The sequence below is a fragment of the Meleagris gallopavo genome, chromosome 14 (assembly GCF_000146605.3).
Source record: "Meleagris gallopavo isolate NT-WF06-2002-E0010 breed Aviagen turkey brand Nicholas breeding stock chromosome 14, Turkey_5.1, whole genome shotgun sequence".
Taxonomy (NCBI): domain Eukaryota; kingdom Metazoa; phylum Chordata; class Aves; order Galliformes; family Phasianidae; genus Meleagris; species Meleagris gallopavo.
In genome coordinates this window covers 2,926,206-2,948,313 of record NC_015024.2, presented here as the reverse complement: position 1 = coordinate 2,948,313, position 22,108 = coordinate 2,926,206, and the positions used below count along the sequence as shown (strand labels likewise).

Below are 22,108 nucleotides of genomic sequence, written 5' to 3'. Positions count from 1 at the left end.
CTCTGTTGTGTTATGTGAAACAGAGAGCCCTGGGTGACATTCACTTTGTTTTCGTGGGTCATTACAGAGCTAGAAGTCATGCTCAAACCTTTTCTTGAGGCAAAGTTCAGTGATTTGTAGCCTTGACAGGAGGAAATCTCTTCGTTCTTTTTTAAGTTGAAATGGAAAATGGAGAACTGTGGAGAATGGTATGTACTGTGAGCTGTACATTTTTGGGAACGCAAAGGTTCTAATAGCTGCAACATGTGGAATAATTAATAGTGATCTCATTTCATGCAAGTGAGATGGCTATTGCTTTTCTGAAAATTTTTTGAAGAAAGTGCCTGTACCTTGTATTAGAGGAAACATTGACTCTAGGCATTGCTTCAAATTCAGAAAGCTGTCCAGTCCTCTGTGGCAACAGACTTATCTGCTGGACACATTAGCTGTGCGTGTCCCTGTGGGACATGTCTTTTCAGTCCTAGCAACCTGCAACTTGTTCTCACTTGAATCTCTGGGTAAATACAAATGCACCTACATCTGCATCTGGGAAACGAGAGAAAGAAGAGTATTTCTCTGCATCCACCCAAATCTGATTTTGGTTCAAAACTGTTGCTTGATTTGTGAGTTTGTACTGACTGAATTTCTGTGGGCGGTCATGATTCCACCTATCTAGGAATAACATGGAGTCCCTCCAAGCATCTCAGCTGAGCTTCTTGTCGGCCTAAAAGATCAAGTGGTGCCAACTTCCGTAAAATTTAGCAGATTTTCAAAGTATTACTGTTGGCTCAAACAAAATATTTCAATTCCTCAAGAACATTATAAAAAAAAAAGTTGTTACGGGGCTTGAGCCATAGTATCTTTATAAAAGCCTTCTGAGACTGATAATACTTTCACAGAACTATATTTTAGTCTTAATGTAAATGTCTTCTGAAGTATTTTCATTTACAATGCAAATCTGCAGAAATGATTTACTCAAATATATCTTGTAGGGACTAAACAGTAACTGTAGGGTTGCTTTTTTTTTGTATTTTTTCTGCGTTTGTGGATATTTACCGTGCTGATGGTCAAAAGATTCTGAATTTGTTCCCCTGTTGTTCTTGACCAAGAATGATCAGGTCACGTCTGTCTTATTGTCACAAGATATGCAATGGTTATCTTCCTGTTTGCTTTGTTTATAAAATCCTTCGAGGTTCCCTGTTGCAAAATAGTAAGATTTATTCTTTTTAGAATAAAGCCTATTTCACTTTCATTGTAGTTTCTAATTTAGAAGAATGGACACAGTAAAACTGCTTATGTTTGACATATGAAAATGTTATCCAAATTTAATTTCCCATGTATTTCTTAAGTGAGTATCCATCCATTTGTTGCATAACTTCTATCCCTTGACTTTTTCCCCTTTCTTGGTCTTTTGTCTCTGTTACTGTTCTGTTCTGACTCCAAAATTGTTTTCCTTCAGTCTCTCTGTTTCAATACCGCAACATTATGTTAGCATCATAACTTCAAAATCATGCTTTGTTATCAAGTGCTTCTCGTATGAGCAACTTGTGATAGCATGACGTTAAATAAGCTTGACATGCATTGTATTAAGTGACCAGAGGAAAAAATCTTAGACAAAAGATTTGCATAAAATCCACTTTTATGGTATCTTAAAAGTGAAAAAGCACATACTGGAGATACAAATCACTACAATATGACTTCTGAACACACTTTACCAAACAAAACATCCAAAGCAATTGTTTTACAAAAGTCCACATACCTTAGGAATGTTTCTTACATAGAGATTATATTTTGACTCTCTGAACAATGGCAACATTGTGCCTTGCAGGTGATAATTTATTTGGATGAGAGAACTTTGACTTTGAACTATGCAATTTTGTGTTTATTGTTGTTGTTTAGCTTCAGAGAAAACAGAACTCAGGAGTTTCTCTGTATTTTCTGTATATTCTGTATATTTCTGTATCTGTAATAAGCTGAAATGTCTGTGTTTTGAGGGCAACCACCTTTGCTATTAAATGGCCATGAACAATGTATTTATGCTGATTACACAGAGTGTTTGCTGGCAGAAGATTGAGATATTTGGGAAGTGCATCACGAAACCATTTTCAGAGTGAGGGAAAGAATTACAGTTCAGTAGTTGGTATGTATCCCCTGAGGGTTTTTATGGTATGCAGTTGTTTACAGCTTTTATGTGCCTTTTAAAATGTCCAAAATGTCAAAATGTCAACATTAAGCCATTTCATCCTTTGTTCCCATCCATTCTGAAGAAGATATAATCAAGCAGCAAAAACCTATAGTACTGGGGAAAAAAAGAGTAAATTTTGTTATTTCTTACAGAATAGCCCAAGAAAAAATGGAAAGTAATTGCATGAAAAATAATGACCTGTCAGTTATCTCTAATCGTTTATTGTCAGCAGCCTACTCTTTCAAGAAAATACTGTCAAATTTGATGAAAATGGAAGCTGTTGGAATTACTTTCAATTTTCATGGAATATATTCTTTAAAAGAAAAATATTAACTGTTCTCTATCAAAAATTTAGACCACTTTATAGAAAGAATGTAATATTAAAGTTGGAGCAGAATATTAATTTTGTTTGTTTTTGAATCTTTGAGAGAATAAACCAACTTATGGGGAAACATCCATCTGTAAGTACGTACTTGTATACCTAAGTGGACATTAATATCAAATATAAAATTGAAATTACTTCATTAGTATTGTCTCTACAGGGGAGATTTAAGACTATCGGTAAGATTTCAATTAACAACTAACTGGGTTTTTGAAAGTTTCAAGAATATCCAGTCATCAAAACAGACAACATGGTCTGGGTTGTATAAAAGTCTGAGCCAAGTAAGGATTGTACAGGAGAAGAACACCAACCACCCTTTTTTCTTTTTTTTCATGAAGAAGAAAAATAGATGTTGTTTGAAAAAACAAAAATAATAATCCAGGCAGAAGTTAATTGCTCTAACTTGTCAAATTCCATGTTTGAAGACTGGAAGTTTTCAGTGTTCCATGTTTTGAAAAGAATTGAATGCTTTTCCAATGAAATTTCAGATGGAAATTGGGTAGGAAGTTTTCTGTAGTGCAGTGTGTGTATTAAGAAATTTGATTCTTGCACTATAGAGTGTTTGTAGTTCAAGGTCTTTCATTGGTATCGTTTTTAAAACTAATGATACCATTTAAAAATGGTTTAAATTCAGTTAATCAGATCAGACTGGACCAAGCTGGCTGCTTAGCTCTATTCTCTTCTGAAATTTGGTGTTGTGGGGCTGTGTCTGAGGTCACAGTTTTGTCTACTGTATTGAAGTAGAAGTTTTGTCGGTAGAAAAAAAGATTTGATGGGTTTGAGCTTCTATTTTTACATTTAATATTTGCGTAGCGGAACAATATTAAGAAATACAATACTACCTTCAGTAAATAATGTCTTCTATCTTATTTATAGTAGTAAGAAGGGTTAGATAGAAATAAGCAGGCATGTTAGTAGCAGAGAATAAATAAACCTGTTTTTCTAGAAAGGCGTTCTGCAGTGCGAAAGTTGGGCATTTATTTGGTCTTCTGTGGTTTAAGAACAACACTGCAGTAGGATCTTATGCATGAAAACGAATGTGGTGATAGCTGTCTTGTGTTGATGTAATTGTTTTCAAGATGAACGTGTTCCAAACGTGAATCTTCAGTCTCATCCTCTTCACTGTTGTAATGAACATCATCATCGTGGAGGTGGGTCCTGCAGATGCGCTCTGGAGGGACCGTCCTGTGACATTGTGGGAGGAATTTGATTGATTAAAACAACTCATAACTTCTTAATTTAATTTAGAAATGACATTTATTAATATTTGAATATGTTTATCTATATATATATATATTTAAGTAATCATTTAAGACTTTTGGAAGTCATTCTTTCTTAGATTTTCTCTTTGCATTTTCTCATTTGTATCATAGACTTTTTCTGAGAAAAGTATTGCCAAGTTGCATGAAAGCGTGAAACTTTCTGCATAACATACATAAATCCCTTTTACTTGTTTTGAAAGGCAAGTAGAAAGGAATTAAAGAAAATGCCCGACTTCACAGCTGGGACTGACTGAAAAATGCTCAAAAGACTCTTTCAGCTGAAGACTCTTTTCAGTTTTTGTTATTTCTGTTTTTTTTTTTGGTGAACTGTTTGGTCTGTGATTCAAGAGCAGCAAGAAAGAGATGGTAGTTTGCTGTGTGTATCAGATGTGGCTGCCTTGGTGGGAATGTGGCCCAAGCAACATTACAGATTGCTTTTCTAGAGAGAGCTGCTGCTCAGCATCTCTGGGAGCATTTTCAGAAACAGGATGAAGGGTGAAAGAGTAGTTTTCTCCCATTATGTGCAGAAGAAATAGTGCAGTGGAAGACTCAGGATTTAGTTCCTCCTTCAAAATTTACGAGACAAGTTATTTACTAAATGCGAAAAGCTCTGGAAAGAAAGCATGTCTTGTAAAATTTTCACGACATTAAGCTCGCATTTACCTTATTTTATTGTTGTTTAGTCTTAGAAAACGTAGTTTTCTCATTTCTTCAATTCCAAATGGTACAGACTTTAAATCATTGTGATCCAAAAACAACTCCCTCAGAGAGTGGTATGCTCCAAAAAATGATACCGGATCTATTCCATCATCAGTAAGTTTGTTGAAGGACAAGTAGAGATACTCCAAACCTGGCTTCATATGACCAAAGACATATCCTGGAATCCTTTCAATCTGATTTCCTATAAGTATCAGGTGGAGTAAAGATTTTGGCAGGTAGGAGGGAACGTGATACAGCTTATTGTATGAGAGATCAATTGATTCCAGGTTTCTGCATGAAAGGAGAAAGAAAATGGGGCAGAAGCATCATAACGTGCTGCATTATTGATGCTACATTCTGTACAAAATAACGTACAGGAACAAGTAGAGATAGCTTGAACAGAGGAAACGGAGGGAAGTAGTTTGTGATTTAAAAGCACTGAGAATTGCAATTAAAAATTATGCCAGGATATCCATAATAAGCTTGGACATTTACATTCATCTCATTGGCATGGATTTTTAAGTTTTATTCTAGATCCCATCTGAAACTGTAGTGCTTTTTGAGTGGCTGCTTCAGTATCATTCCAGAAGCTGTTAGTAAAGGCATGGTTCTTTTCAGACGAAACTGTGTGTGAATCCAGAAATGAACTGTGGCTTATAGGCTGTGGCAAGGTTTGCTATGTGACTTAGCAAGTAATTGCCCTTGGAAACTGCTTGCGTGCTCCATCTACTTTAAGTAGTGAAACTGTAAGTATTATTGACTTCCATGTGACAGAAGAGTGATTTGGACTGCAGACTTATTCTAGTGAGAATCATTCTTCTGAACTTCAGTTCAGAATGACCCCACTGTTTTTGTAATAAGGCCTACCTAATTACTGAATGTTCAGATGGTTGATGACATGCTCTGCTCGTATTGTGCTCTTGTATGATAGGAATGCATAGTCTTCATTTGTTTACTTCTGCAGTTTTTAATCTAACATGAAATTAAGCTAGCACAACATTTAATTATTTTGAATTACCTCTGAGATAATAATACACTGATTCAAAATTATAATTATATAGAGTATTAGTGGTAATATTCGTTTTTGATTGAATAATTGGAAAAAAAGTATTTACTCTTCTATGTTAATACAGTACAGATTTCAGATGTTAAGATGACTTTGTTTTAAAGTTGACAAAATATTTCCTAGATTATACAATTTGAGGAAAGGAAATTAAGAAAAAAATAGACAATTAGCAAATTGAAAGATAATTTAAAGTTAAAAGTTATGACATATAACTATTAATTTCTGACTCACTCGTAACAGAAAGAAATGAAGTATTTTAAATGTTTTATACTCACTCTTGGTTTATCCAAGCCAAAGGTGCTATTCTGTGTTCTTCTAATTTGTTGTGCTTTAGCACAATGACATTTATTTTTCTTGTATGATTAAAGCAAATTTCTGACACTTCTTCAATTTGATTATTTTCAAGGTATAGCTCCTATAAGTGCATTTAGAAAGAAAATTTGTGAAAGCAAAATATGTTCTTATTTCCCATTGCAAAGTAAAAATGTAGTTGTTAAAGGTCCTTTGTATTACGTGGTAAATCTTTTAATTTGTGGATAAAAAACAAGTAATCTTAAACAGAGTTTGTAGACATAACACAACTTTTGGTAAACAGTAATTTTCAAAGCAGTTGGTTTTCCACATTTGTGAGAACGCAGATTGCTTTGAAAGATGAAACAGAATAGCAGTGCTTTAGTTTGTCTTGCCAGAAGTTGCATGCTTTGTGATGTGGGATTGATGAGATTGATAGGAAGCAGGTAAATATATATGTGTTTCTTCTTCTGGAAAGCCATTAGTGGGAAAAACATTACAAATTTTTACTTTCTTAATATATTTGCTGGGCACCAGTGGGCTTTGAAACTTTTAAATTTAAAGGAAAATTAAAATGTTAATGTTTTACAAAGCTTAGTGCTTTGAGTCTGCAATGTATCAAAACCATGTTTTACAAAACCATAGATTAACTTCCCAATGATGTCTTGTAAAGGAAGATAAACATGTCACAAACCAAAAGTGAGCAACAGCTGAAGTATGTATAGGACCTGAATAAACAGGAACAAACAAAAGAAGTTCAAAGTCTGGCAGGGGAATGGGATGGGAGACTCCTAGAAGAAGAAATTTTTTCATTAAAAATCAAAGGAGGATGAAATTGTTTAGGGAAGAAGTCTTGTTCAGCCCCTCCAGTTCTGGAGGAATTCTGCAAAGGTTTGGAAAAGTGAGACACAGAACAGCCAAAAAATGGAAGAGGATAGTTAGCCATAGGCATCAAAAGAATGGTTTTATTTTCTCTCTCTCTCTGAGTCTATACTCTCTGAGTCTTGGTTCCTTCAGTTTTCCACTATGGAACATGTTTTTCTAGTTTGGTCATTATTCTTGCTGCTATCTCGTGAATAATGTTTTTTCAATAAAACTATATCTATATTAGATTATGACTGTTGCACGAATGAAAAGGCAGAGCTGATGGTTTTCTTAAATGTTCTTGCAGCCATACTATTTTATGAGAGTATATGAGAGAAATTCGGACTTGAGAGACACCTACTGGGATGGAGTCAGTGAATAAATACGTTTCTGTGAAAAAGAATTAGTATATTTCGAAACAAAATCATAAGTTTGGATCAACTTTGTCTGATGATAGTAAAGTAGGGAAAGAAATAACAGTTACTGAAAATGGCTGAAAAAATAAAGCTTGGTGTTTTTTTTTGCTTACCTCAAGTGTGGTGGGAAGACCTTGAGGGATAATCCTAAACTTATTTCTTCCCAGTCGCAAATAAGAGAGACTTGTCAAGGGGTAGAAGGCCAAAGGACTGACGTTTGCTTCACTGAGTTTATTTCCTTCCAATTCCAAGGTGACCAGGTTCTTTAAACCTGAGGAGAAAAGGTTTGAAGTTTTGTTAGTGACTGCCATCTCAATCTACTTAATTTTAGGTTTAAAATTTACCCATCTTAGACATTACAACGATCGCAGTAATGAAAAATCTTAATGCCTTCCTGAAAGGCTTTAAATTCATTATCTCATTGTCATAGAATTGTATTTTTAATTGGTCTGTAGAATTATGAAATTAATAGAGGCTTCTTAATGCAAAAATGAGGTTTTTTAGCTGCAAGAGCTGTGGGTAGTGCTACCCTTTAGGCCTCATTACTTAATACAGCAGATGCTTGCAATGCTGTGTTGGGGCTGAACTTTGTGCAGTCAGTTGCCCAATGATCCCCCTGTCTCTCCTCACTTATGTGACAGTGGGTGCATCACCCTTGCTTACTCATACCTTCCCTTCCCTGCTGGATGCCATTCAACCACTTGCTGCACCAAGTGTTGAGAACTCTTCACAGATTATATACCGTTCCTCCTGAAGGAACAGATCTACAGACCTCCTGTAGATCTCAGACATCCACATGCAGGCCACAGAAGAAAGCACTGATTGCTGTACAAGTACTGATTGGTGTACAAGACACACTATTTCATAAGAGGTTCCTCATCCACAAATAAACCTACTATTGTGTTGTTTGGTTTTGTTTGTTTTTTTACAGAAGCTTTGATCATTTTAAACTACAAGGCTCTTGCAACCCTTTGGCCTACATTTCCTTTCTCAGCTCCAGCATTTATATTGCTCCACAGAGAGCTATGTCACCAAACTATTCCAGTTTCCATGGGGACCCTTTTGGCAGAAGAGGAAAGGGATCAAAAAGTTCAGCTGAAGTTACTGCATGGAGCAGCCCACATTTAGCTTTGCTTAAAATGGTTGTGAGTTGCTCTGATTATGTTGTGGGACACAGAGTGGTCAGATTACGGTTCAGTAGTGGAGGTATCTTCAACACACTCCAAATCAGCCTCTACTTAGTAACCTTAAGTAACTTTGTTGAGTAGTGGTTCCGTAAGAAGGGAAAATGCAATATTTAAAAACTCGGTCATGCCAAACTTTTAGCTTTTATTTTTTGCCTTATGGAAACATGGCACTCTCATTATATCTAATCAGATGCGTTTGTTTGAACAATTTGCTTTCCAAATGTATTTTAATCTTTTCATGCGATCGGAATTATTTTCCTAAATACCTTGCAAGGCGTCTTCATCAATGGCATGGAGCTGGTTGTCATTTATTTTTATTTCTTCCAAAGCTGATGGCAGTTCAGAGGGAATATGTACCAGCATGTTTCCATCCAAATACAAACGCTTCAGCTTTTTCAGGGTCTCAATTAAAAGGATGAGAAAGAGAATACAGGTCATCAAGGTGTAAATTACATAGGTAAGCATATGTTCTGATCACAGTTACCATTTGAAAACTTCTAAGCAGCAGTGCAGTAAGTGTAGTGCTTCTCATGATTGTTTAACATTTAATGCTTGGCTAACATCATTTAAAAATCTCTAGTTATTCCTGATTGCAAGAGAAATTCCTTGAAATAGCCAAGTTTTAACTGTATTGTAAATATACAGTGATTACTTGTTTTAGATCCAGAGAACTAAAACTGGAAAAACTTCAGGTGTTATTCAGCCATAAGATAACAGAAAAGTTGGCTTTCTTACTTTGAATGCATGTGGACTGATGCCAGAAGAGGAAATATTATTTTTACTTAAATCAATCCATTCCAAATTAGGTATCCCATTGAATGCTTCATTGGAGATGGTGGTAATAATGTTTCCTAGGAAAGGATTCAATAATGTAGTTTGGGTTATGAATTGCAGTATGTGTTGAGATGTGTAGTGTTGTACATATAAAAATATAACACCGTTTTATTATGTACAATATTTTTGGATATCCTTATTCAGATTAGTGTTTAAATTCTACTGTAAGCAAATTAGCATATCTTAGCATTTATAATTTATGGCGTTAAGAATCCCAGCTGTCAAGTAATTAATACATTTATATGACAGGAAATTACAATGTATTAATGCTATTGCTGACTGAATTTGAAATAGGTAATATTAATTCGAGAGAACAGTAATGTAAATTCGACCCACTAATTACCTGTAAGGTCCAGACTTGTTAGGTCTGGATCTGAGATAGGTGGTATTTGTGTAAGTTTGGCGTTAATACAGCTTACTGTGGATTCTGAGGTGGAACATGCAGCTGGCAAAGGAGGAGCTTCTATCGGTGGAACAGGAATGGGGAAAGTTTCATCATCTTCATCACTTTCCTCTGCATCTCCTTCTCTTGTTCTTATTCCTTGCCTCTTCTTTATTACTTCTTTTTCAAGTTGCAGCTCTTCCTCTTCAAATAATCTCCTTCTTTCTTCATCCTCCTTTCCATCGGGCTTCTCTTCTTTCTGATGGGCTTTATGCTTCTGTTGATTTTTTTTGCCTTTCTTTTTTCTCCTCTTTTCACCCTTCTTATGAACCTCTTTCTCTTTAATCTCTACCACTTCTGTTCTAAGCAGTTCATCCATTTCAGTTTGAGTACGTGCTGATGACAGCACGTTGGGGTTGTTATCGAGGTTGTTGGGTTCTGGCGAATCACCAGACAATTCAATTATGTCATCCAGTGAAACAATATTTGAATCCAATGAGGAGGCTGACCAGGTAATGAGAATTAAAAAAAAAAAAACAACAAAACAATCTGTTAAAGTTTCAGTAATTATTCCTTTCATATAGTAAAAAGATGGTAACTGTAGAACGGCAGTATTCTCCTCAGATGATAATCAAAAAGAATGAAAATATGCCCTTCTATTCCTGCTTGACAGAGGAGTCAGTCTGTGCTGAATGATCAAACCAGCTATGCAAAACCTTTTGTAGGTGGGTATGACTCTCTGCATTTCCAGAAAAAAGGGTGAAAATTTGAACCTAGCTTTTCTTACCTTCCTTTTTGAATTAGTATACCTATTTATTTATTTACTTATTTTATGTTGGTTCTAAAGAGGTAAAAATAAAATTTGCCGGGAATGACAGAAAGGGAATTTGAATGAAACTCAAAAAGGCTACAGCTGGTTCTCCTGTGCAAGGGCCTGCCAAGGGTAGAGATGGATGTAGATGTAGAGCTAACAAGGGAAATGTATTAACTCAATTAGCAGAGGTTTTACTTGCCCAACAGGGCAATTCCAGTAAGGAGAGATTAATTGTTTCAAATAACTTCTTGTTCTTCAGTTAATTTCTGTCCTGTCTCAGTGCATTTCTATGTGTGTGTGTTACACAGGTACACAGAAAAAGAGGCTAAATATTTTTACAGTAAGAGAAGGTTAGGTATTGGGAATGGGAAAAAGAAATCACATTGTCTCCTCTATTTTTCATTTAAAAAAAAAATGCTTTTGTATAATTTCTTCAATGAAGCACAAGTGTGATTGTAGTCCTATTGTTTCTCTTAACTTTCCTCTCTGAAGTCAGCTAGGTGCATGTTTTTTTACACTTTCAACAAATGTTTACCAGACTTTATATTCATGAGTGCTAGTAGTTAATTATCAATCCTTTCTAAGTGAAAATGGGATATAAAATGGAACCAGATGTTTTCTTTCTTGATGTATTTACCAAATTTTTATACAGGAGAAGAAAAGCAGAAAAGGGGGAAAAATAGAAATACAATGATCTTCTTCACATATTCTCTAAAAATTAAAACAAACTCACCTAGAGCTGCTCTTACACTTAATTCAGGGCTTTTTTTTCTCTGCAGAAATATTATGTGTACCGGGTAATCCTTGATATTATTAAGTGTATATTTTATGTAAGGTTTTTCTTGAGGTATTTTTAAAACAGTAAAAATATGTACTATACCAGTATCAGAACAAACTGGGCAGCATTCTCCTGCAGGTATGATGGTCTGGGGACATTTCAGCGGGTGGCACATGGTTGTATCACAGATCACTTCTCCTTTTGAACAGAGACATGTAATGCAGGGCTTGGGAGACCAGACGGCTTTATCGAACATTATCATCCCATTAGCTGTGCACTGCCCCTTCTTTCCTATGAGAGACAGAAAAAATGGAGTTAAATAGCTTAAACAGAATTACAAACAACAGTGTTTTATATTTAAAACTTTGCAAAAAAGCACTGCTATTTTGTTCACATCTTGAAAACACGTGAAATACCCCCTATTCTAAGTATCTCATGCTTATCCCTTGGTTTTCTTGACTTGTCTTTTCTTGTCTTCGGCTCATTAGCAGTCTCTAATCTCTCCTTGATTCTTGGCCGTTCAGCTGTGCAGGCAGCCAAGGGGGAGAAACACGATTAAGGTGTGTGCAGCTGTGACCTGCTTACAGCTTCCTGTCAGCAGAGTGCAGGCTTTCTGTCCCTCTATCTGCTCCCCCTCAGTTGCCATAATAGTTCATTTCCTTCTCTTTCTGGCCAGCTGATGAAGAGCCCTACCAGCTTTGTCTTCTGAAAAAGCTTTTGAATTCAACTTCAGAGATATCCTTAGAACAGGAAAATTAGATCTAAGTGGTGAATGTCTGAGAGTCTTGTGCATGGCAGCTCCTCTTTCCTCCCCATCCTTAGAAATGGAAAGCAGAAAGCACAGACTTCAATGAAAGCTGTGCATAGATTGAGTGGAGAAAGAAGCAAAAGTTCTATTCGTTACAGTGATATTAAAACAAATCATGCAGATCTTGAGAATAACTTTTTCCAGATCTCCTTTTGTTTATCTCTTGTGCGAGTGACAGACCTGCTGATGTCTTGTACACTGAATGAGAAAGCTTTCTTAAGGCTCTGTGGAACCAGGAGGATGTCAGTATTCACTGTGTAGTGACTGTTCACAGGCTTAATGCCAGTAAAGTCTATTCTGTAACAGGTTGTAAGATGGCAAGCATCATCTCTCCTTGTACCTTCCTTTGTCTGAAAAAAAACACCCACCTCTTTGCTTAGAAAATAGCCAGGTTTGTGCAACTTCTTGTACTCATAAGTACTTTCTCCAAAGATTCTGAATGTGAACCTAATGAAAAAGAGATTTCCTTGGAGTACTAGTTGAATATTCCAGGAAGAAATGTATATAAAGATTGCAAGCTACACTCATATATTCAGTAGGCAAATTGTTCAGGGAGCGTGAAGACTTAGGAAGGAAACTGCTTCAGGTCTCTCTCTTTCCTTCCAGTGGTGGAATCTACCTCAGCAAATATTTCCCTAGGCAGCTGTCATCCAGACTCCAGGATAAACACTGTGCTTTAGCATGACGTTTTTGTTGTGGGATTTTTTTTTTTTCCTTTTAAGCGAGGAAAGGCCAAGACAGAGATTCTTTATCCCATGCGGTTCCTTTGCTATTAGCAAGCATGCTTCTGAACCTAGTGAGAAACTCTACTGAACGCATCTTCCTTTTCTCTGCCTAATTAATGAAATAATGTATTGCTGAGGGGTTCATTTCAGGCTGAAGTTTCTTTGCACTTTCCTGTGTACAAAGAGAAAATTTCCTCTTTGTTTAGAGATGGTTTGACTTTCTCCTTCAGCCAGTGTAAATATTTTCCAATACAGTGGAAAATTTTTATCTCAGCTGAGTTCACATGCGAGAGGCTTGTCTATCCTTTGAGATAGACAGTGTTTCTGTAAGGGTTGTGTGCAAGATTAGTTGCCCCACTATCTGCCCTGGTCCATGCTTGGTTGTACAGTTGTAAAGGGAGAGCATTCAGGACTGTCCGTAACCATCCTATAGATTTGATTCAAATAAAAGCCTGAAATATCTCTGACACTAATATTTAACTCAAAATCCATCATTTTGTGAAATCCTTAAAGGCATTTCAGGTTTCAACTTCATAATAAAGGTATTCCTGTGGGATATGAACTTGTCTTCTAGGATAACAGCCATCAGATTCATTCTGTGATTGGCTGATAGAAAGGGGGAGGAATTAAAAATTTCCATTTGTGATTTTCGAAGGGCCGATCAGCCCAAGCTGTGTATGTATGGTTTCTGCTGCATAAAGTTCTACTCTCATTAACTCAAGCCATGTTAACTGAAGGAGGAGGATATGAGTTAGCTCAGGGCAGATGTTACTTGGCTGTAAGTCCCTGTCACTGTTTGCTGCATCCTGTCTTCTGTTTTTTATGTGCTTGCCAATAAGCCACTATTTTTGTTTGAAATAATCTGCAAAGGAAACATATGCCTTTGGAATTCACATATGAGAGGGAGTAAAGACTGGGTTGAGATTCCCCTTAAACTTCCTATCCATTGAGTAACCTCAGTAAAGTAGCAAGCGTAGGAAGAGGTGAGATTTATGAGATGTTAGGAATAATGACACAGTGTACCTTTGATTCTGCTCTACTTAATAGGGAAACCATAGTCCATGGCGGGCAAACAACTGAATTGTTTTATGTTGTGGTGAACTGTTTGATTTGAGTTTGTGTGATTTTTATAGGGAGGAAAGAGAGATGTCCAGTTGCCGTGAAACCTCTATTTAAGCTGCTAATTTTCAGCCCGCAAATTGTATTTGTAAATTGTTTCTTTTTTTCAGGCTACTAACAGCAGATTAAGTAGCTAGAAGAGTGAAAATTCGGTTCTGGGTTTTGGATTGCATTTTTTTTCTGTTTTGACACATGATTAATAGTAGTGTTCTATTATTTAATAGGCTCTGTTTTTTCCAAATCTGACATTAACTTGCAAAAATCTTGAACTTTAAAAGCTAGACTGAAAAATACCTTGTGGTTGAAGTCTTTGGCATGTAAGCACAAGACTTTTAACCTTTGGAAACATGGTGTAAATCCAGCACGAGGTTCCAAATAAAATGAGTTCAGTGGTTTTAGCTCAGCTTTTGGATGGGAGTCCACATAGAGGGAAAGAAACGAGGAGGTGGCGGGGGAGGGACCATGCATTATTTCAGCATGACTGATGGTCTCTGATAGACTGGAATATCTTACATAAAGAGTATGCTATTTATGCGGTATTTTCCTCTGTTTAATTTTAAAATATATTTTTAATTAAACAGTTTATGTGAGTGGTATTTTAGTATGTGTTAAAATATTACAGTCAAGAGTTTTTCTAGTTTCCCAATTAAAACTCCTTATTTAAAAATAAGTTATTTGAAATGGGAACCTCCTCTAGGGCTCCTGCTTTAGCAGAGGAGTTGGACTGGATGATCTCCAGAGGTCCCATCCAACCCTACAGTTCTGTGATTGACCCAGTGCTCGTGCCTCAAGTGATGCACTAAAAAGCATTTTGCCTATAGAAATAGATTATTATTTTATGGAGAAAAGAGGTAACTGGGGCTTTCTTGTTTTGCTCATGAAATTGCATATGATATTTTTATTTCATTTGTGATCTTTCAGTGCTTTCAGGAATAGAAGTTTTTACACCTTTATATCACTCATGAGCTGTTAGTGGACGTGACCCTGTACTGGTGTTTCACAGTACCTCAGTGTCTCCTCTTCAGCCTTTGAACTTCTTGCTACGGAAATAAATGAGGCACTGTCATATCTCCATGATTAGTTAATTGGTTAGAAACTGGATTTTCAACATGGAAACGTAGTATTCAGTTCTTCAGAATACATCTGATTTTTAGATTCTTGTCGAATCTTAATTTCCCATTTGTAACATTGAGGTTGCAAACATTGTAGAGCAAGACTTCTCTCTTCCCTTACTGCATCAAAGATCAAAAAGATATTTAACAACTCTCTGTTTTCAAACTCTTGCTACTCCTGCATTCTTTGAGGAGTCTGTAGAGTGTCATGCTACAATTACTGAGGTAGGTTTTAGTAAAGACCAATGAAACTGCGACTGTTTTGGTCTTTTTTAAGACATAAAGTTCTCATGCAGCTATTACTGTTATTGCTTTATTTACAAAGCCAATAATTATTCCCAAACTATTGCACATAGGTGTTGTTTTTCAAGCATGACAAAAATTTAAGAGCTTAACACTTGTGTTATTGGTGTTAGGGCCTAAGTGAAATGTTGTTAATTGACTTAGGAGGTGAGCAGGGAGTTCTTCAAAATGGCCTTCAATCCTCCTACACATTTGAAGTTGTGAGAATATTATTCCAGCTAAATTTTTATTATATGTAATGGAGCAAGAGTGCAGAAAATGTTACTGTTATGTGGATAAGCAGGCTTTTCTATAAAGATTAAGCATAGGAGATTAAAAAGCTTCATATGCTAAACACAAAATTACTATAAAAGGCAATAAAATTAGGTCAGAAGAGGTAACCAGGTCTTACTTCAGTGTGTGTTGCAAGTAGAGCTGAAGTAAAGCTTTAAGGAGTTTAACCTGAAAACAAGAGAAATTTAGCCCAATCCAAGCAGCAGAAGTTCAACTCTTACCTGGTAAGACACTGTAACTAGATTCGTGTCCACCCAAACCTATGAGAGAGTCAAATACTCCCACAACACCATCATCAATGTTAATGAGAGGTATGCTGGGTGCCGCAGGAGCTGCAAGCTTCATCCTCGGCTGTCTGAGGAGCCGGCGCCCTGCGTAGGAGCTCCTCCTCAGCCCTCTGTGCCTCATTCTTCTCCTTTGCCTCCTAAGGGCTGCACTTGTTTCATTTTGTGACAAATCAATACACAGTGAAACAAGCAGGAAATAATAGATGAATGATGAGACCTGCATGTTTCTGTGTGGCTTGGAAAGAGTCCTGGAATGGGAAAAAAGTAGACAATTAGATATCTGGAGAGCTTTATGAAGATGTCAGAAAGATGGTGTACTACTTAAAGCAAGAGGAGCAACGTATGGTACATCCATATAACCAAGTTTCCTCTTGGAAACAAATTGTCCTGAGACCTCATTTAAGCAATTTAACCTTTGTGTTCTCTGTGCTTGTGCGCAACACTCAAATTCATGTAACTGGACAGAGAGATAATTTATCAGCTGACTGCTGAATGAGTCAAGCTGAGCATAAAAGTGTATCTTTTTCAATCAATATTAATCAATAATCTAAAAAGATGGTAGCTATGCATTTGGGGGTTGCAGTTGTGGAGGTACTTCAGATGCACGGAGCCAGCAGGCATTTCTAGTTTAGCAATTGTTGCTGCTTCCAGCAAGAGAGTTCCTGAGAGCTATAAATTTTCTGCTTTATTTTGGTTGTTAATATTTCCTTCATGTTGTTGAAACTTCTGAAAGCTGTTATTAATTGTATGTAGTCTAAAAATGATGATCCACACTGGGTTGTGTTCTGCATTTGCTTTCCAAGAAATTGAGAATGACTGCATATCTGGAGCCTCATTGCATTCCACTACTTGCACTACAGGAACTGTAACCAATAGGTGGCATTCCAGAGCAGAGCGGTCAGGGCACAGCAGAATGCGGAATGGGAGCAACATGAAGCATGGCTGTACCACTGTGGCAGCGGGCCTGTGCATACCCAGAGCTAATACTGATTATTATAGCATTATTTTTTCAGCAAGGAAACTCTTGTCCTGTGACCTCTGTAACTGAGACTAAAGACACGAGTGTTCTTGTAATGCTGAGAGTTAACGATTGCTGATGAGAATTGGAGATTTGGAGCACCTGGTCAGTGTGTCTCAGACACAGCTTACAGCATGTCCATGGTTTTAGTCTAAGGAACTCTAAAGGGGATTCAAAATGGCTTTTTCTTAATGTTTGTCAGCCTAGCTTTATGTGGAGCTTTTCCCCTTGGAGATACTCATATTGCTTAAAGGCTAGATAGAAATGCAAGCAGAAACTGTGGTTCTGCCTGAATAAAAGTTTTGTTGTTGTTGTTGTTGTATGTTTTTACGCCCTTTGATATTTTCTGCTTTATATAATGGGTTAAGGTCTTGGGACAAGTTTCCTAATTTTTTCTATTACATAAGGCATATTGGGATTTTGTGCTTTTGATGCTTTCCATGGCATAATTCTCATATTCTGTTTTTAAACAGGAAGTTGGCAGTAGATAAGCTTATAAACAGCACGGTTTTACTCCTTCCCAGTACTATAGTTTTTATGTTCAACTAATTTAATTTTTAAGTATTATGGCAAATATATATTTATTTGCAGATTTCTATTAAACTAAGCCAATACTCCCATATTAAGAGAACTTGAGATGGAGGTGTATCACAAATTCCTATAAAGTCCCTGCAAGAGAAACAACCCGGGCTGTATAGTACTCAGTTCTCTTTCTACCCACCAGAAGTCCGTTCTTCCAAAACGCTAGATAGGCTCTATCCCAACTTTTCCTTTAAAGAAATGACTGTTAGCTAACATTTCAAATAGATGCAGAAGCCTGCGCTGTGCATTGGTAATCTCTGTTCTTTTTCAGAAAGTGCTTGCCTCTTAGCACCTAGTCTTGCAGGACAAATGGCCTAATGGCTTTGATTTCTAACTTTCTTGCATGGTAATGACTGACTATAAAACCACGCAGTAAACTTCTGTTCTGTGTGTTTGACTTGAAAGCAGAAGGAGTCTTCGGGGAAAACTGAATACACAAAGAAAAACCTTGAACATCTGTATTCATTCTGTTGAGTTAGTGACATCTCAATTATGGTGACATTTTATACTACACTTTATAATAACACCATAGCTATGTAGTTGCAATGTTGGTACATGACATTTGTGCATTTTAATGTTCAACCATTTCTTCTTGTGACCAGAGTTATATAGCAACGTGACTGAAATACTTTTCCATTCTCAATACAGGTATTTTTGCATCTCAGTATTTTTGCTGTTAACCTCAATAATAAAACTGAAGTGCAGGCAGTTTTCATAAAATACTAGAATTACAAATTTACAAAGGAAAAAACAGACACCCTTCCCCCCCTTCCGCCCAAGGGATGTCTTTCAGGTCAGCCCTGTTCACATGAGTCCACATGCTGTATTTTCATAGCAGCTCTTCAGTAGTGAACACTCAGTGCTACTCCTTAAGGCCAGAGGGTGTTCCTCACACACAAAATACTGAAATATGTCTTTGTTTCTTACACTGACTTATCAAATAAGTGTTGTCTCACATTTTCAGGCCCAAATTTTGAATGTCATACAAGAAAAAGGCCTTAAGTGTGCTGGGCTTTGTACACCCATGAGTAGAATTCTCAGATTTCAGGAAGTTACACTTAGTTGAGCGCCAGACAACTTCTAATTTGGGGAAAATTCAGCCTATTCAACTTATAAGGCTTTTGCAATAAAAAGATTAGGCTCCGAAATAGAATTATAGATGGCTGATAAATGGAACTTGCTATATTATTTTGTTGCCAGACACACTCAGTATGGCTACACCTTTCTGATTTTACCCATGAATATTTAGATCATGCATGCTATGTGCAAGCATTCTTAAAACCTTTATCATGTAACACGTTCAGGAGTTTGTAACTTTCAGAATGTTTATCTTCAGTAAGTTCAGTAACGGTTATTTTGCTGCCATGGTAATGGAAAGGGTTAATTTTTAAAACAGCAATCCTTCAGAAACACCAGAATATCAGGATTTATTCAGTAATCTTCCTTTATCTAGTCAGTCTATATTCAATTGCCTTTCTCAGTTGTCCTGGTCATTTCTCATGATACACAGGAGTTAAAGTGGTTTACCAAGGCTTTCCACGCTCTCCTCTTTAAATTGCTTGCATAGAAATGAGTTACGTTTAGCCATACCAGCAGAACTAATGGCACTTTCAGTTAGTTTAAGCTCGAAGTGTATGGCACGCATTCACACCAAACAGAAAGCAGATCAACGGGTATTGCATAGTTTATCTAGAAAAGCATTCATGTTCAGTATTGCCAAATATAGCTAGTATTATTTCATACATATTTGCAAAGTTAACAAGTAGTTTAAGCCATTCAACGCCACGCTTTAAGCAGTAATTTAAAACGTAAAACATTTTACCTTGTAATCTAACCTAACAGCAGAATCTGCTTGGTGTCATTTAGTCTCCAGTTGCAAATGAAATAAAATCACACTGATATCTTTAAAACAAACAGAGGAACAGTAGGGGTTGTTGAAACACGTTAGATGATTCCTTAGTTAAGTCTGAAATCGCTTCGTTCCCTGGGGACAAAGCGCTGCTCTGCTCTGTGTGCAGAGAATCGGCTGGAACTGTTACTCGGGGAGCTGAAAACCTCCGTTAAGAGAAAGGAAAAGCAGCACAATGTGTTCGGTCCGTAGGCTGACAAGGCACAGCTGGAAATTCTCCCCCACTACTTACAGTTGCATAAGGAACAAGAAAATTGAGTGTTTTCAAAAGAAAAAATGTGCGTTCGGTTCTGTTTTTATGTGCTTAGAAAAATAGTTTCCGGGTGGTGCAATTTTAGTGCAGCTTTACTGATTTGCAGAGATAACATGTATTTTGGCAAGCATAAACTTAATGCAAAAACATTTATTAAAAATAAAGCATTTTTCCTAAATTCTTTTTTTCTTAATCCTCTCCTGCAGTGTGTAGCCTATAATCTATCAGAACCGAAGCTTTATATTGAAATCTTAGCATGGAAATGTTTTCTTTTGTCCATTTACAGCAATGATTTCACCATAAGTTGTAGCTTATGCATGGAAAATAGAGTCACTTAAGCATTTTCCCTTCATTTTTTGTAAGGGTAATTACATCCTGAAACACGATACGGAGGCACAGCAATCCAGAAGTAATCCAAATATGAGAGCTGAGCGTGGGGGAAGGGAGGGGAAAAAACGGTACGTTACCACAGGTCCTTTGTGTGCCAGCAGAGCCCTTTCCTTCATCCTCAGACAGAGCTGCTGCAGTGTGCCATTCTTCGAGGAGATGAGAGTCTGCTCAGCTCCAGAAATGACAAACGTACCTGCTGGATGAAGTTGGGCGTCTGAATCCTTCCGACGTTAACGATTTGTTGTTTGCTTGAATTCACACTCTGAGGAATGCTCAGACAGATAGTCACAGAATGGTACAGCCATGGCGTTAACCATAATTGTTAGCCTGTGCGTGGAGGAAAGATGTTGGGGTAATGCATTGTCTCTTGAAATAGTTATTTGGTGTCCGGCGTGCTTTGCTCTGCAAAGTCAGAAGTAGAAATAACAAACTTTTGTGGTTTAGCTGCAGCTGCTTAAGAAGAATGGAGATGGTTATACTTAACGAATGGGACTAGAATCTGAAATGAGATAGCTGGGCTCAGTTCCTGTGTTAAAAACATTGATCTGTGTATAGAGCAGGTCAAACAGTAGAACAGCGGGTGACAGAAACGGATGTGTGTGCCAGGTAAAAGACTTTATGCACATGAATGATGGCGTACTTACAAAAGATGAAGCGATGGCATTCACTTTTTTACATGTTTAAATGCTTCTACTTAGCTTCTGACCATTGGCTCAGGATCACCTGCTGATGCTGGGCTCAGGCATCTCCTGAAAGCCTGCTGAGCATGGTCACAGGGCTGCCTGCTAGTGGCCAATACGGGGGATCTGGCTGACCTTGCACACGAAAAGCTCTGGTTTAATGCATCTGCTTTGGATGTGGCTGAATTCTGTTTAGTAAATCCCCCAAGTTGGGCTTTTAGAGTTATGTCACCAATGTATTTTTGGCTAGAGTGGTCTTGTAAATTATTTCAGACACCTGCAGCTAATTGGGCTTTTATCTTTTAAAAGTAGTATCCTGAGGGATCTAATGTTTACTGTCTTCATGTGAATTATTCACTCTGCTTCATCTCCAAGTACAGTTCTGCCTATCAACCCCAAATGTGTTGCTACTCACGACATGAGTGAGCTGTGCAACATGCATGCTGTTGTCCATTAAGCTGTTATAGTGCAGATTTATCTCCTTTGAAAAGTGAAGAGACAAACATTAAGCAGCAATGAATAAAATCATTTTTAACTCTTGTATCGTATGGCAAACTGCCTGCACTGTTACACCATAAAATGTGTGAGATGACTGTGGAAGTCTGGAGCCTTTGGTGTGGATTCTTCATGAAATGCAGGCTGACCTTGTCTTCAGAGCTTGTCGTTTGTAGAGGGACACAGCTTTCCCTCTCCCTTTGCTGAAGCTAGCCAGTGGAAATTCTTCAAGCAAATCATCAGTGAAGCAGAGGGGTTGGAATTCAGGTTGGCATCAGGCTTGTTTATAGTGGTTAAGGCAGGTTTTTATAACATCTCTATTGCCTACTAGATGACAAGCAGTACTGGAAGTAGGCTTTTAAGATATTTGATACAGTTGAAATAAGTGGTTGTTTTCTATTTCTGCCTCAGAAGACACTCTTTTCAAACACTGATCTCACTTCTATGAATATAATGTATCCCATGAGTTAAGGAGCTACACTTCTGATCCACTGTATTAGTGTAGTTTTGAATTTTAATTACGTGATGTTTTTAATCTGTTGCCACATTAAGAGGAAATTTTGTAAAGAATTAGAACTATAGCTTTTTGTCCCCAAAGTTGGATTCTTTAAGTATCATTGGTTTCAGTACGGTCTGGTTTCTTCTTTCTGCCTAACAGCTGAAGGCAATACATGAACACCCTTCAGTGAGTCGATTTAATGCTAGGTGTGAGCTAGCTTATCATACGAAGAATGATTTCTTTTAGGCAACTGCCTATAATTGATGATATTGCTTAAATTAACTTCTTAACTTACTGTACGAGTGTACATCTGGATGTGGTAGAAATCATAAAATTATGGAGCAATTCATGTCTGAGGCGACCTCAGGAGATCAGACCAGGTTTTTGTCCAGCTGGTCTCAAAAGGCATTCACAGAGTTTACCCAGCTTCTCTTGGCTGCCAGGTCCCATGCCCCATTGTCCTCACTGAGTTCCTCTCTCACACTTCTGACGTTCACCTCATTGAGGAGCTGTGCT

The 22,108-nt window shown here is 37.2% G+C and overlaps 2 protein-coding genes across 7 annotated transcripts in view; one reads left to right on the top strand and one right to left on the bottom strand.

Moving 5' to 3' along the window:
• The window catches only part of CENPP (centromere protein P), a 121,979-nt gene that overhangs the window by 83,146 nt on the left and 16,725 nt on the right, over positions 1–22,108 (top strand). The window lies entirely within an intron of this gene.
• ECM2 (extracellular matrix protein 2) lies at positions 1,601–20,381 on the bottom strand. Of its 4 annotated transcripts, XM_010718392.3 has the most exons (11): positions 19,189–19,513; positions 15,701–16,014; positions 11,242–11,430; positions 9,509–10,051; positions 9,067–9,182; positions 8,598–8,733; positions 7,258–7,415; positions 5,849–5,988; positions 4,472–4,798; positions 3,481–3,731; positions 1,601–2,278 (listed from the first exon to the last, which is right to left on the bottom strand). In XM_010718392.3, the coding sequence occupies exons 2-10, from the start codon at positions 15,987–15,989 to the stop codon at positions 3,524–3,526; spliced, it is 2,106 nt and encodes a 701-aa protein (XP_010716694.1). In that variant the 5' UTR covers positions 15,990–16,014; positions 19,189–19,513; the 3' UTR covers positions 1,601–2,278; positions 3,481–3,523. The 4 variants fall into 4 exon arrangements, with proteins under 4 accessions (XP_010716694.1, XP_010716692.1, XP_010716693.1 ...); XM_010718390.3 differs by lacking the exon at positions 19,189–19,513 and adding an exon at positions 20,112–20,381 and having other exon boundaries at positions 1,601–3,731; XM_010718391.3 differs by lacking the exon at positions 19,189–19,513 and adding an exon at positions 19,996–20,100 and having other exon boundaries at positions 1,601–3,731.

What these genes read in the sequence shown, in the direction of transcription:
- ECM2 (XM_010718390.3), bottom strand. Translation starts at nt 15,989, where the DNA reads ATGCAGGTCTCATCATTCATCTATTATTTCCTGCTTGTTTCACTGTGT. An exon ending in TCAGTCCACATGCATTCAAA is followed by an intron (nt 8,734 to 9,066) that starts GTAAGAAAGCCA and finishes CTTTTAATTGAG; the next exon opens with ACCCTGAAAAAGCTGAAGCG. An exon ending in CTAAACAACAATAAAATAAG is followed by an intron (nt 3,732 to 4,471) that starts GTAAATGCGAGC and finishes ACAATGTCACAG; the next exon opens with GACGGTCCCTCCAGAGCGCA.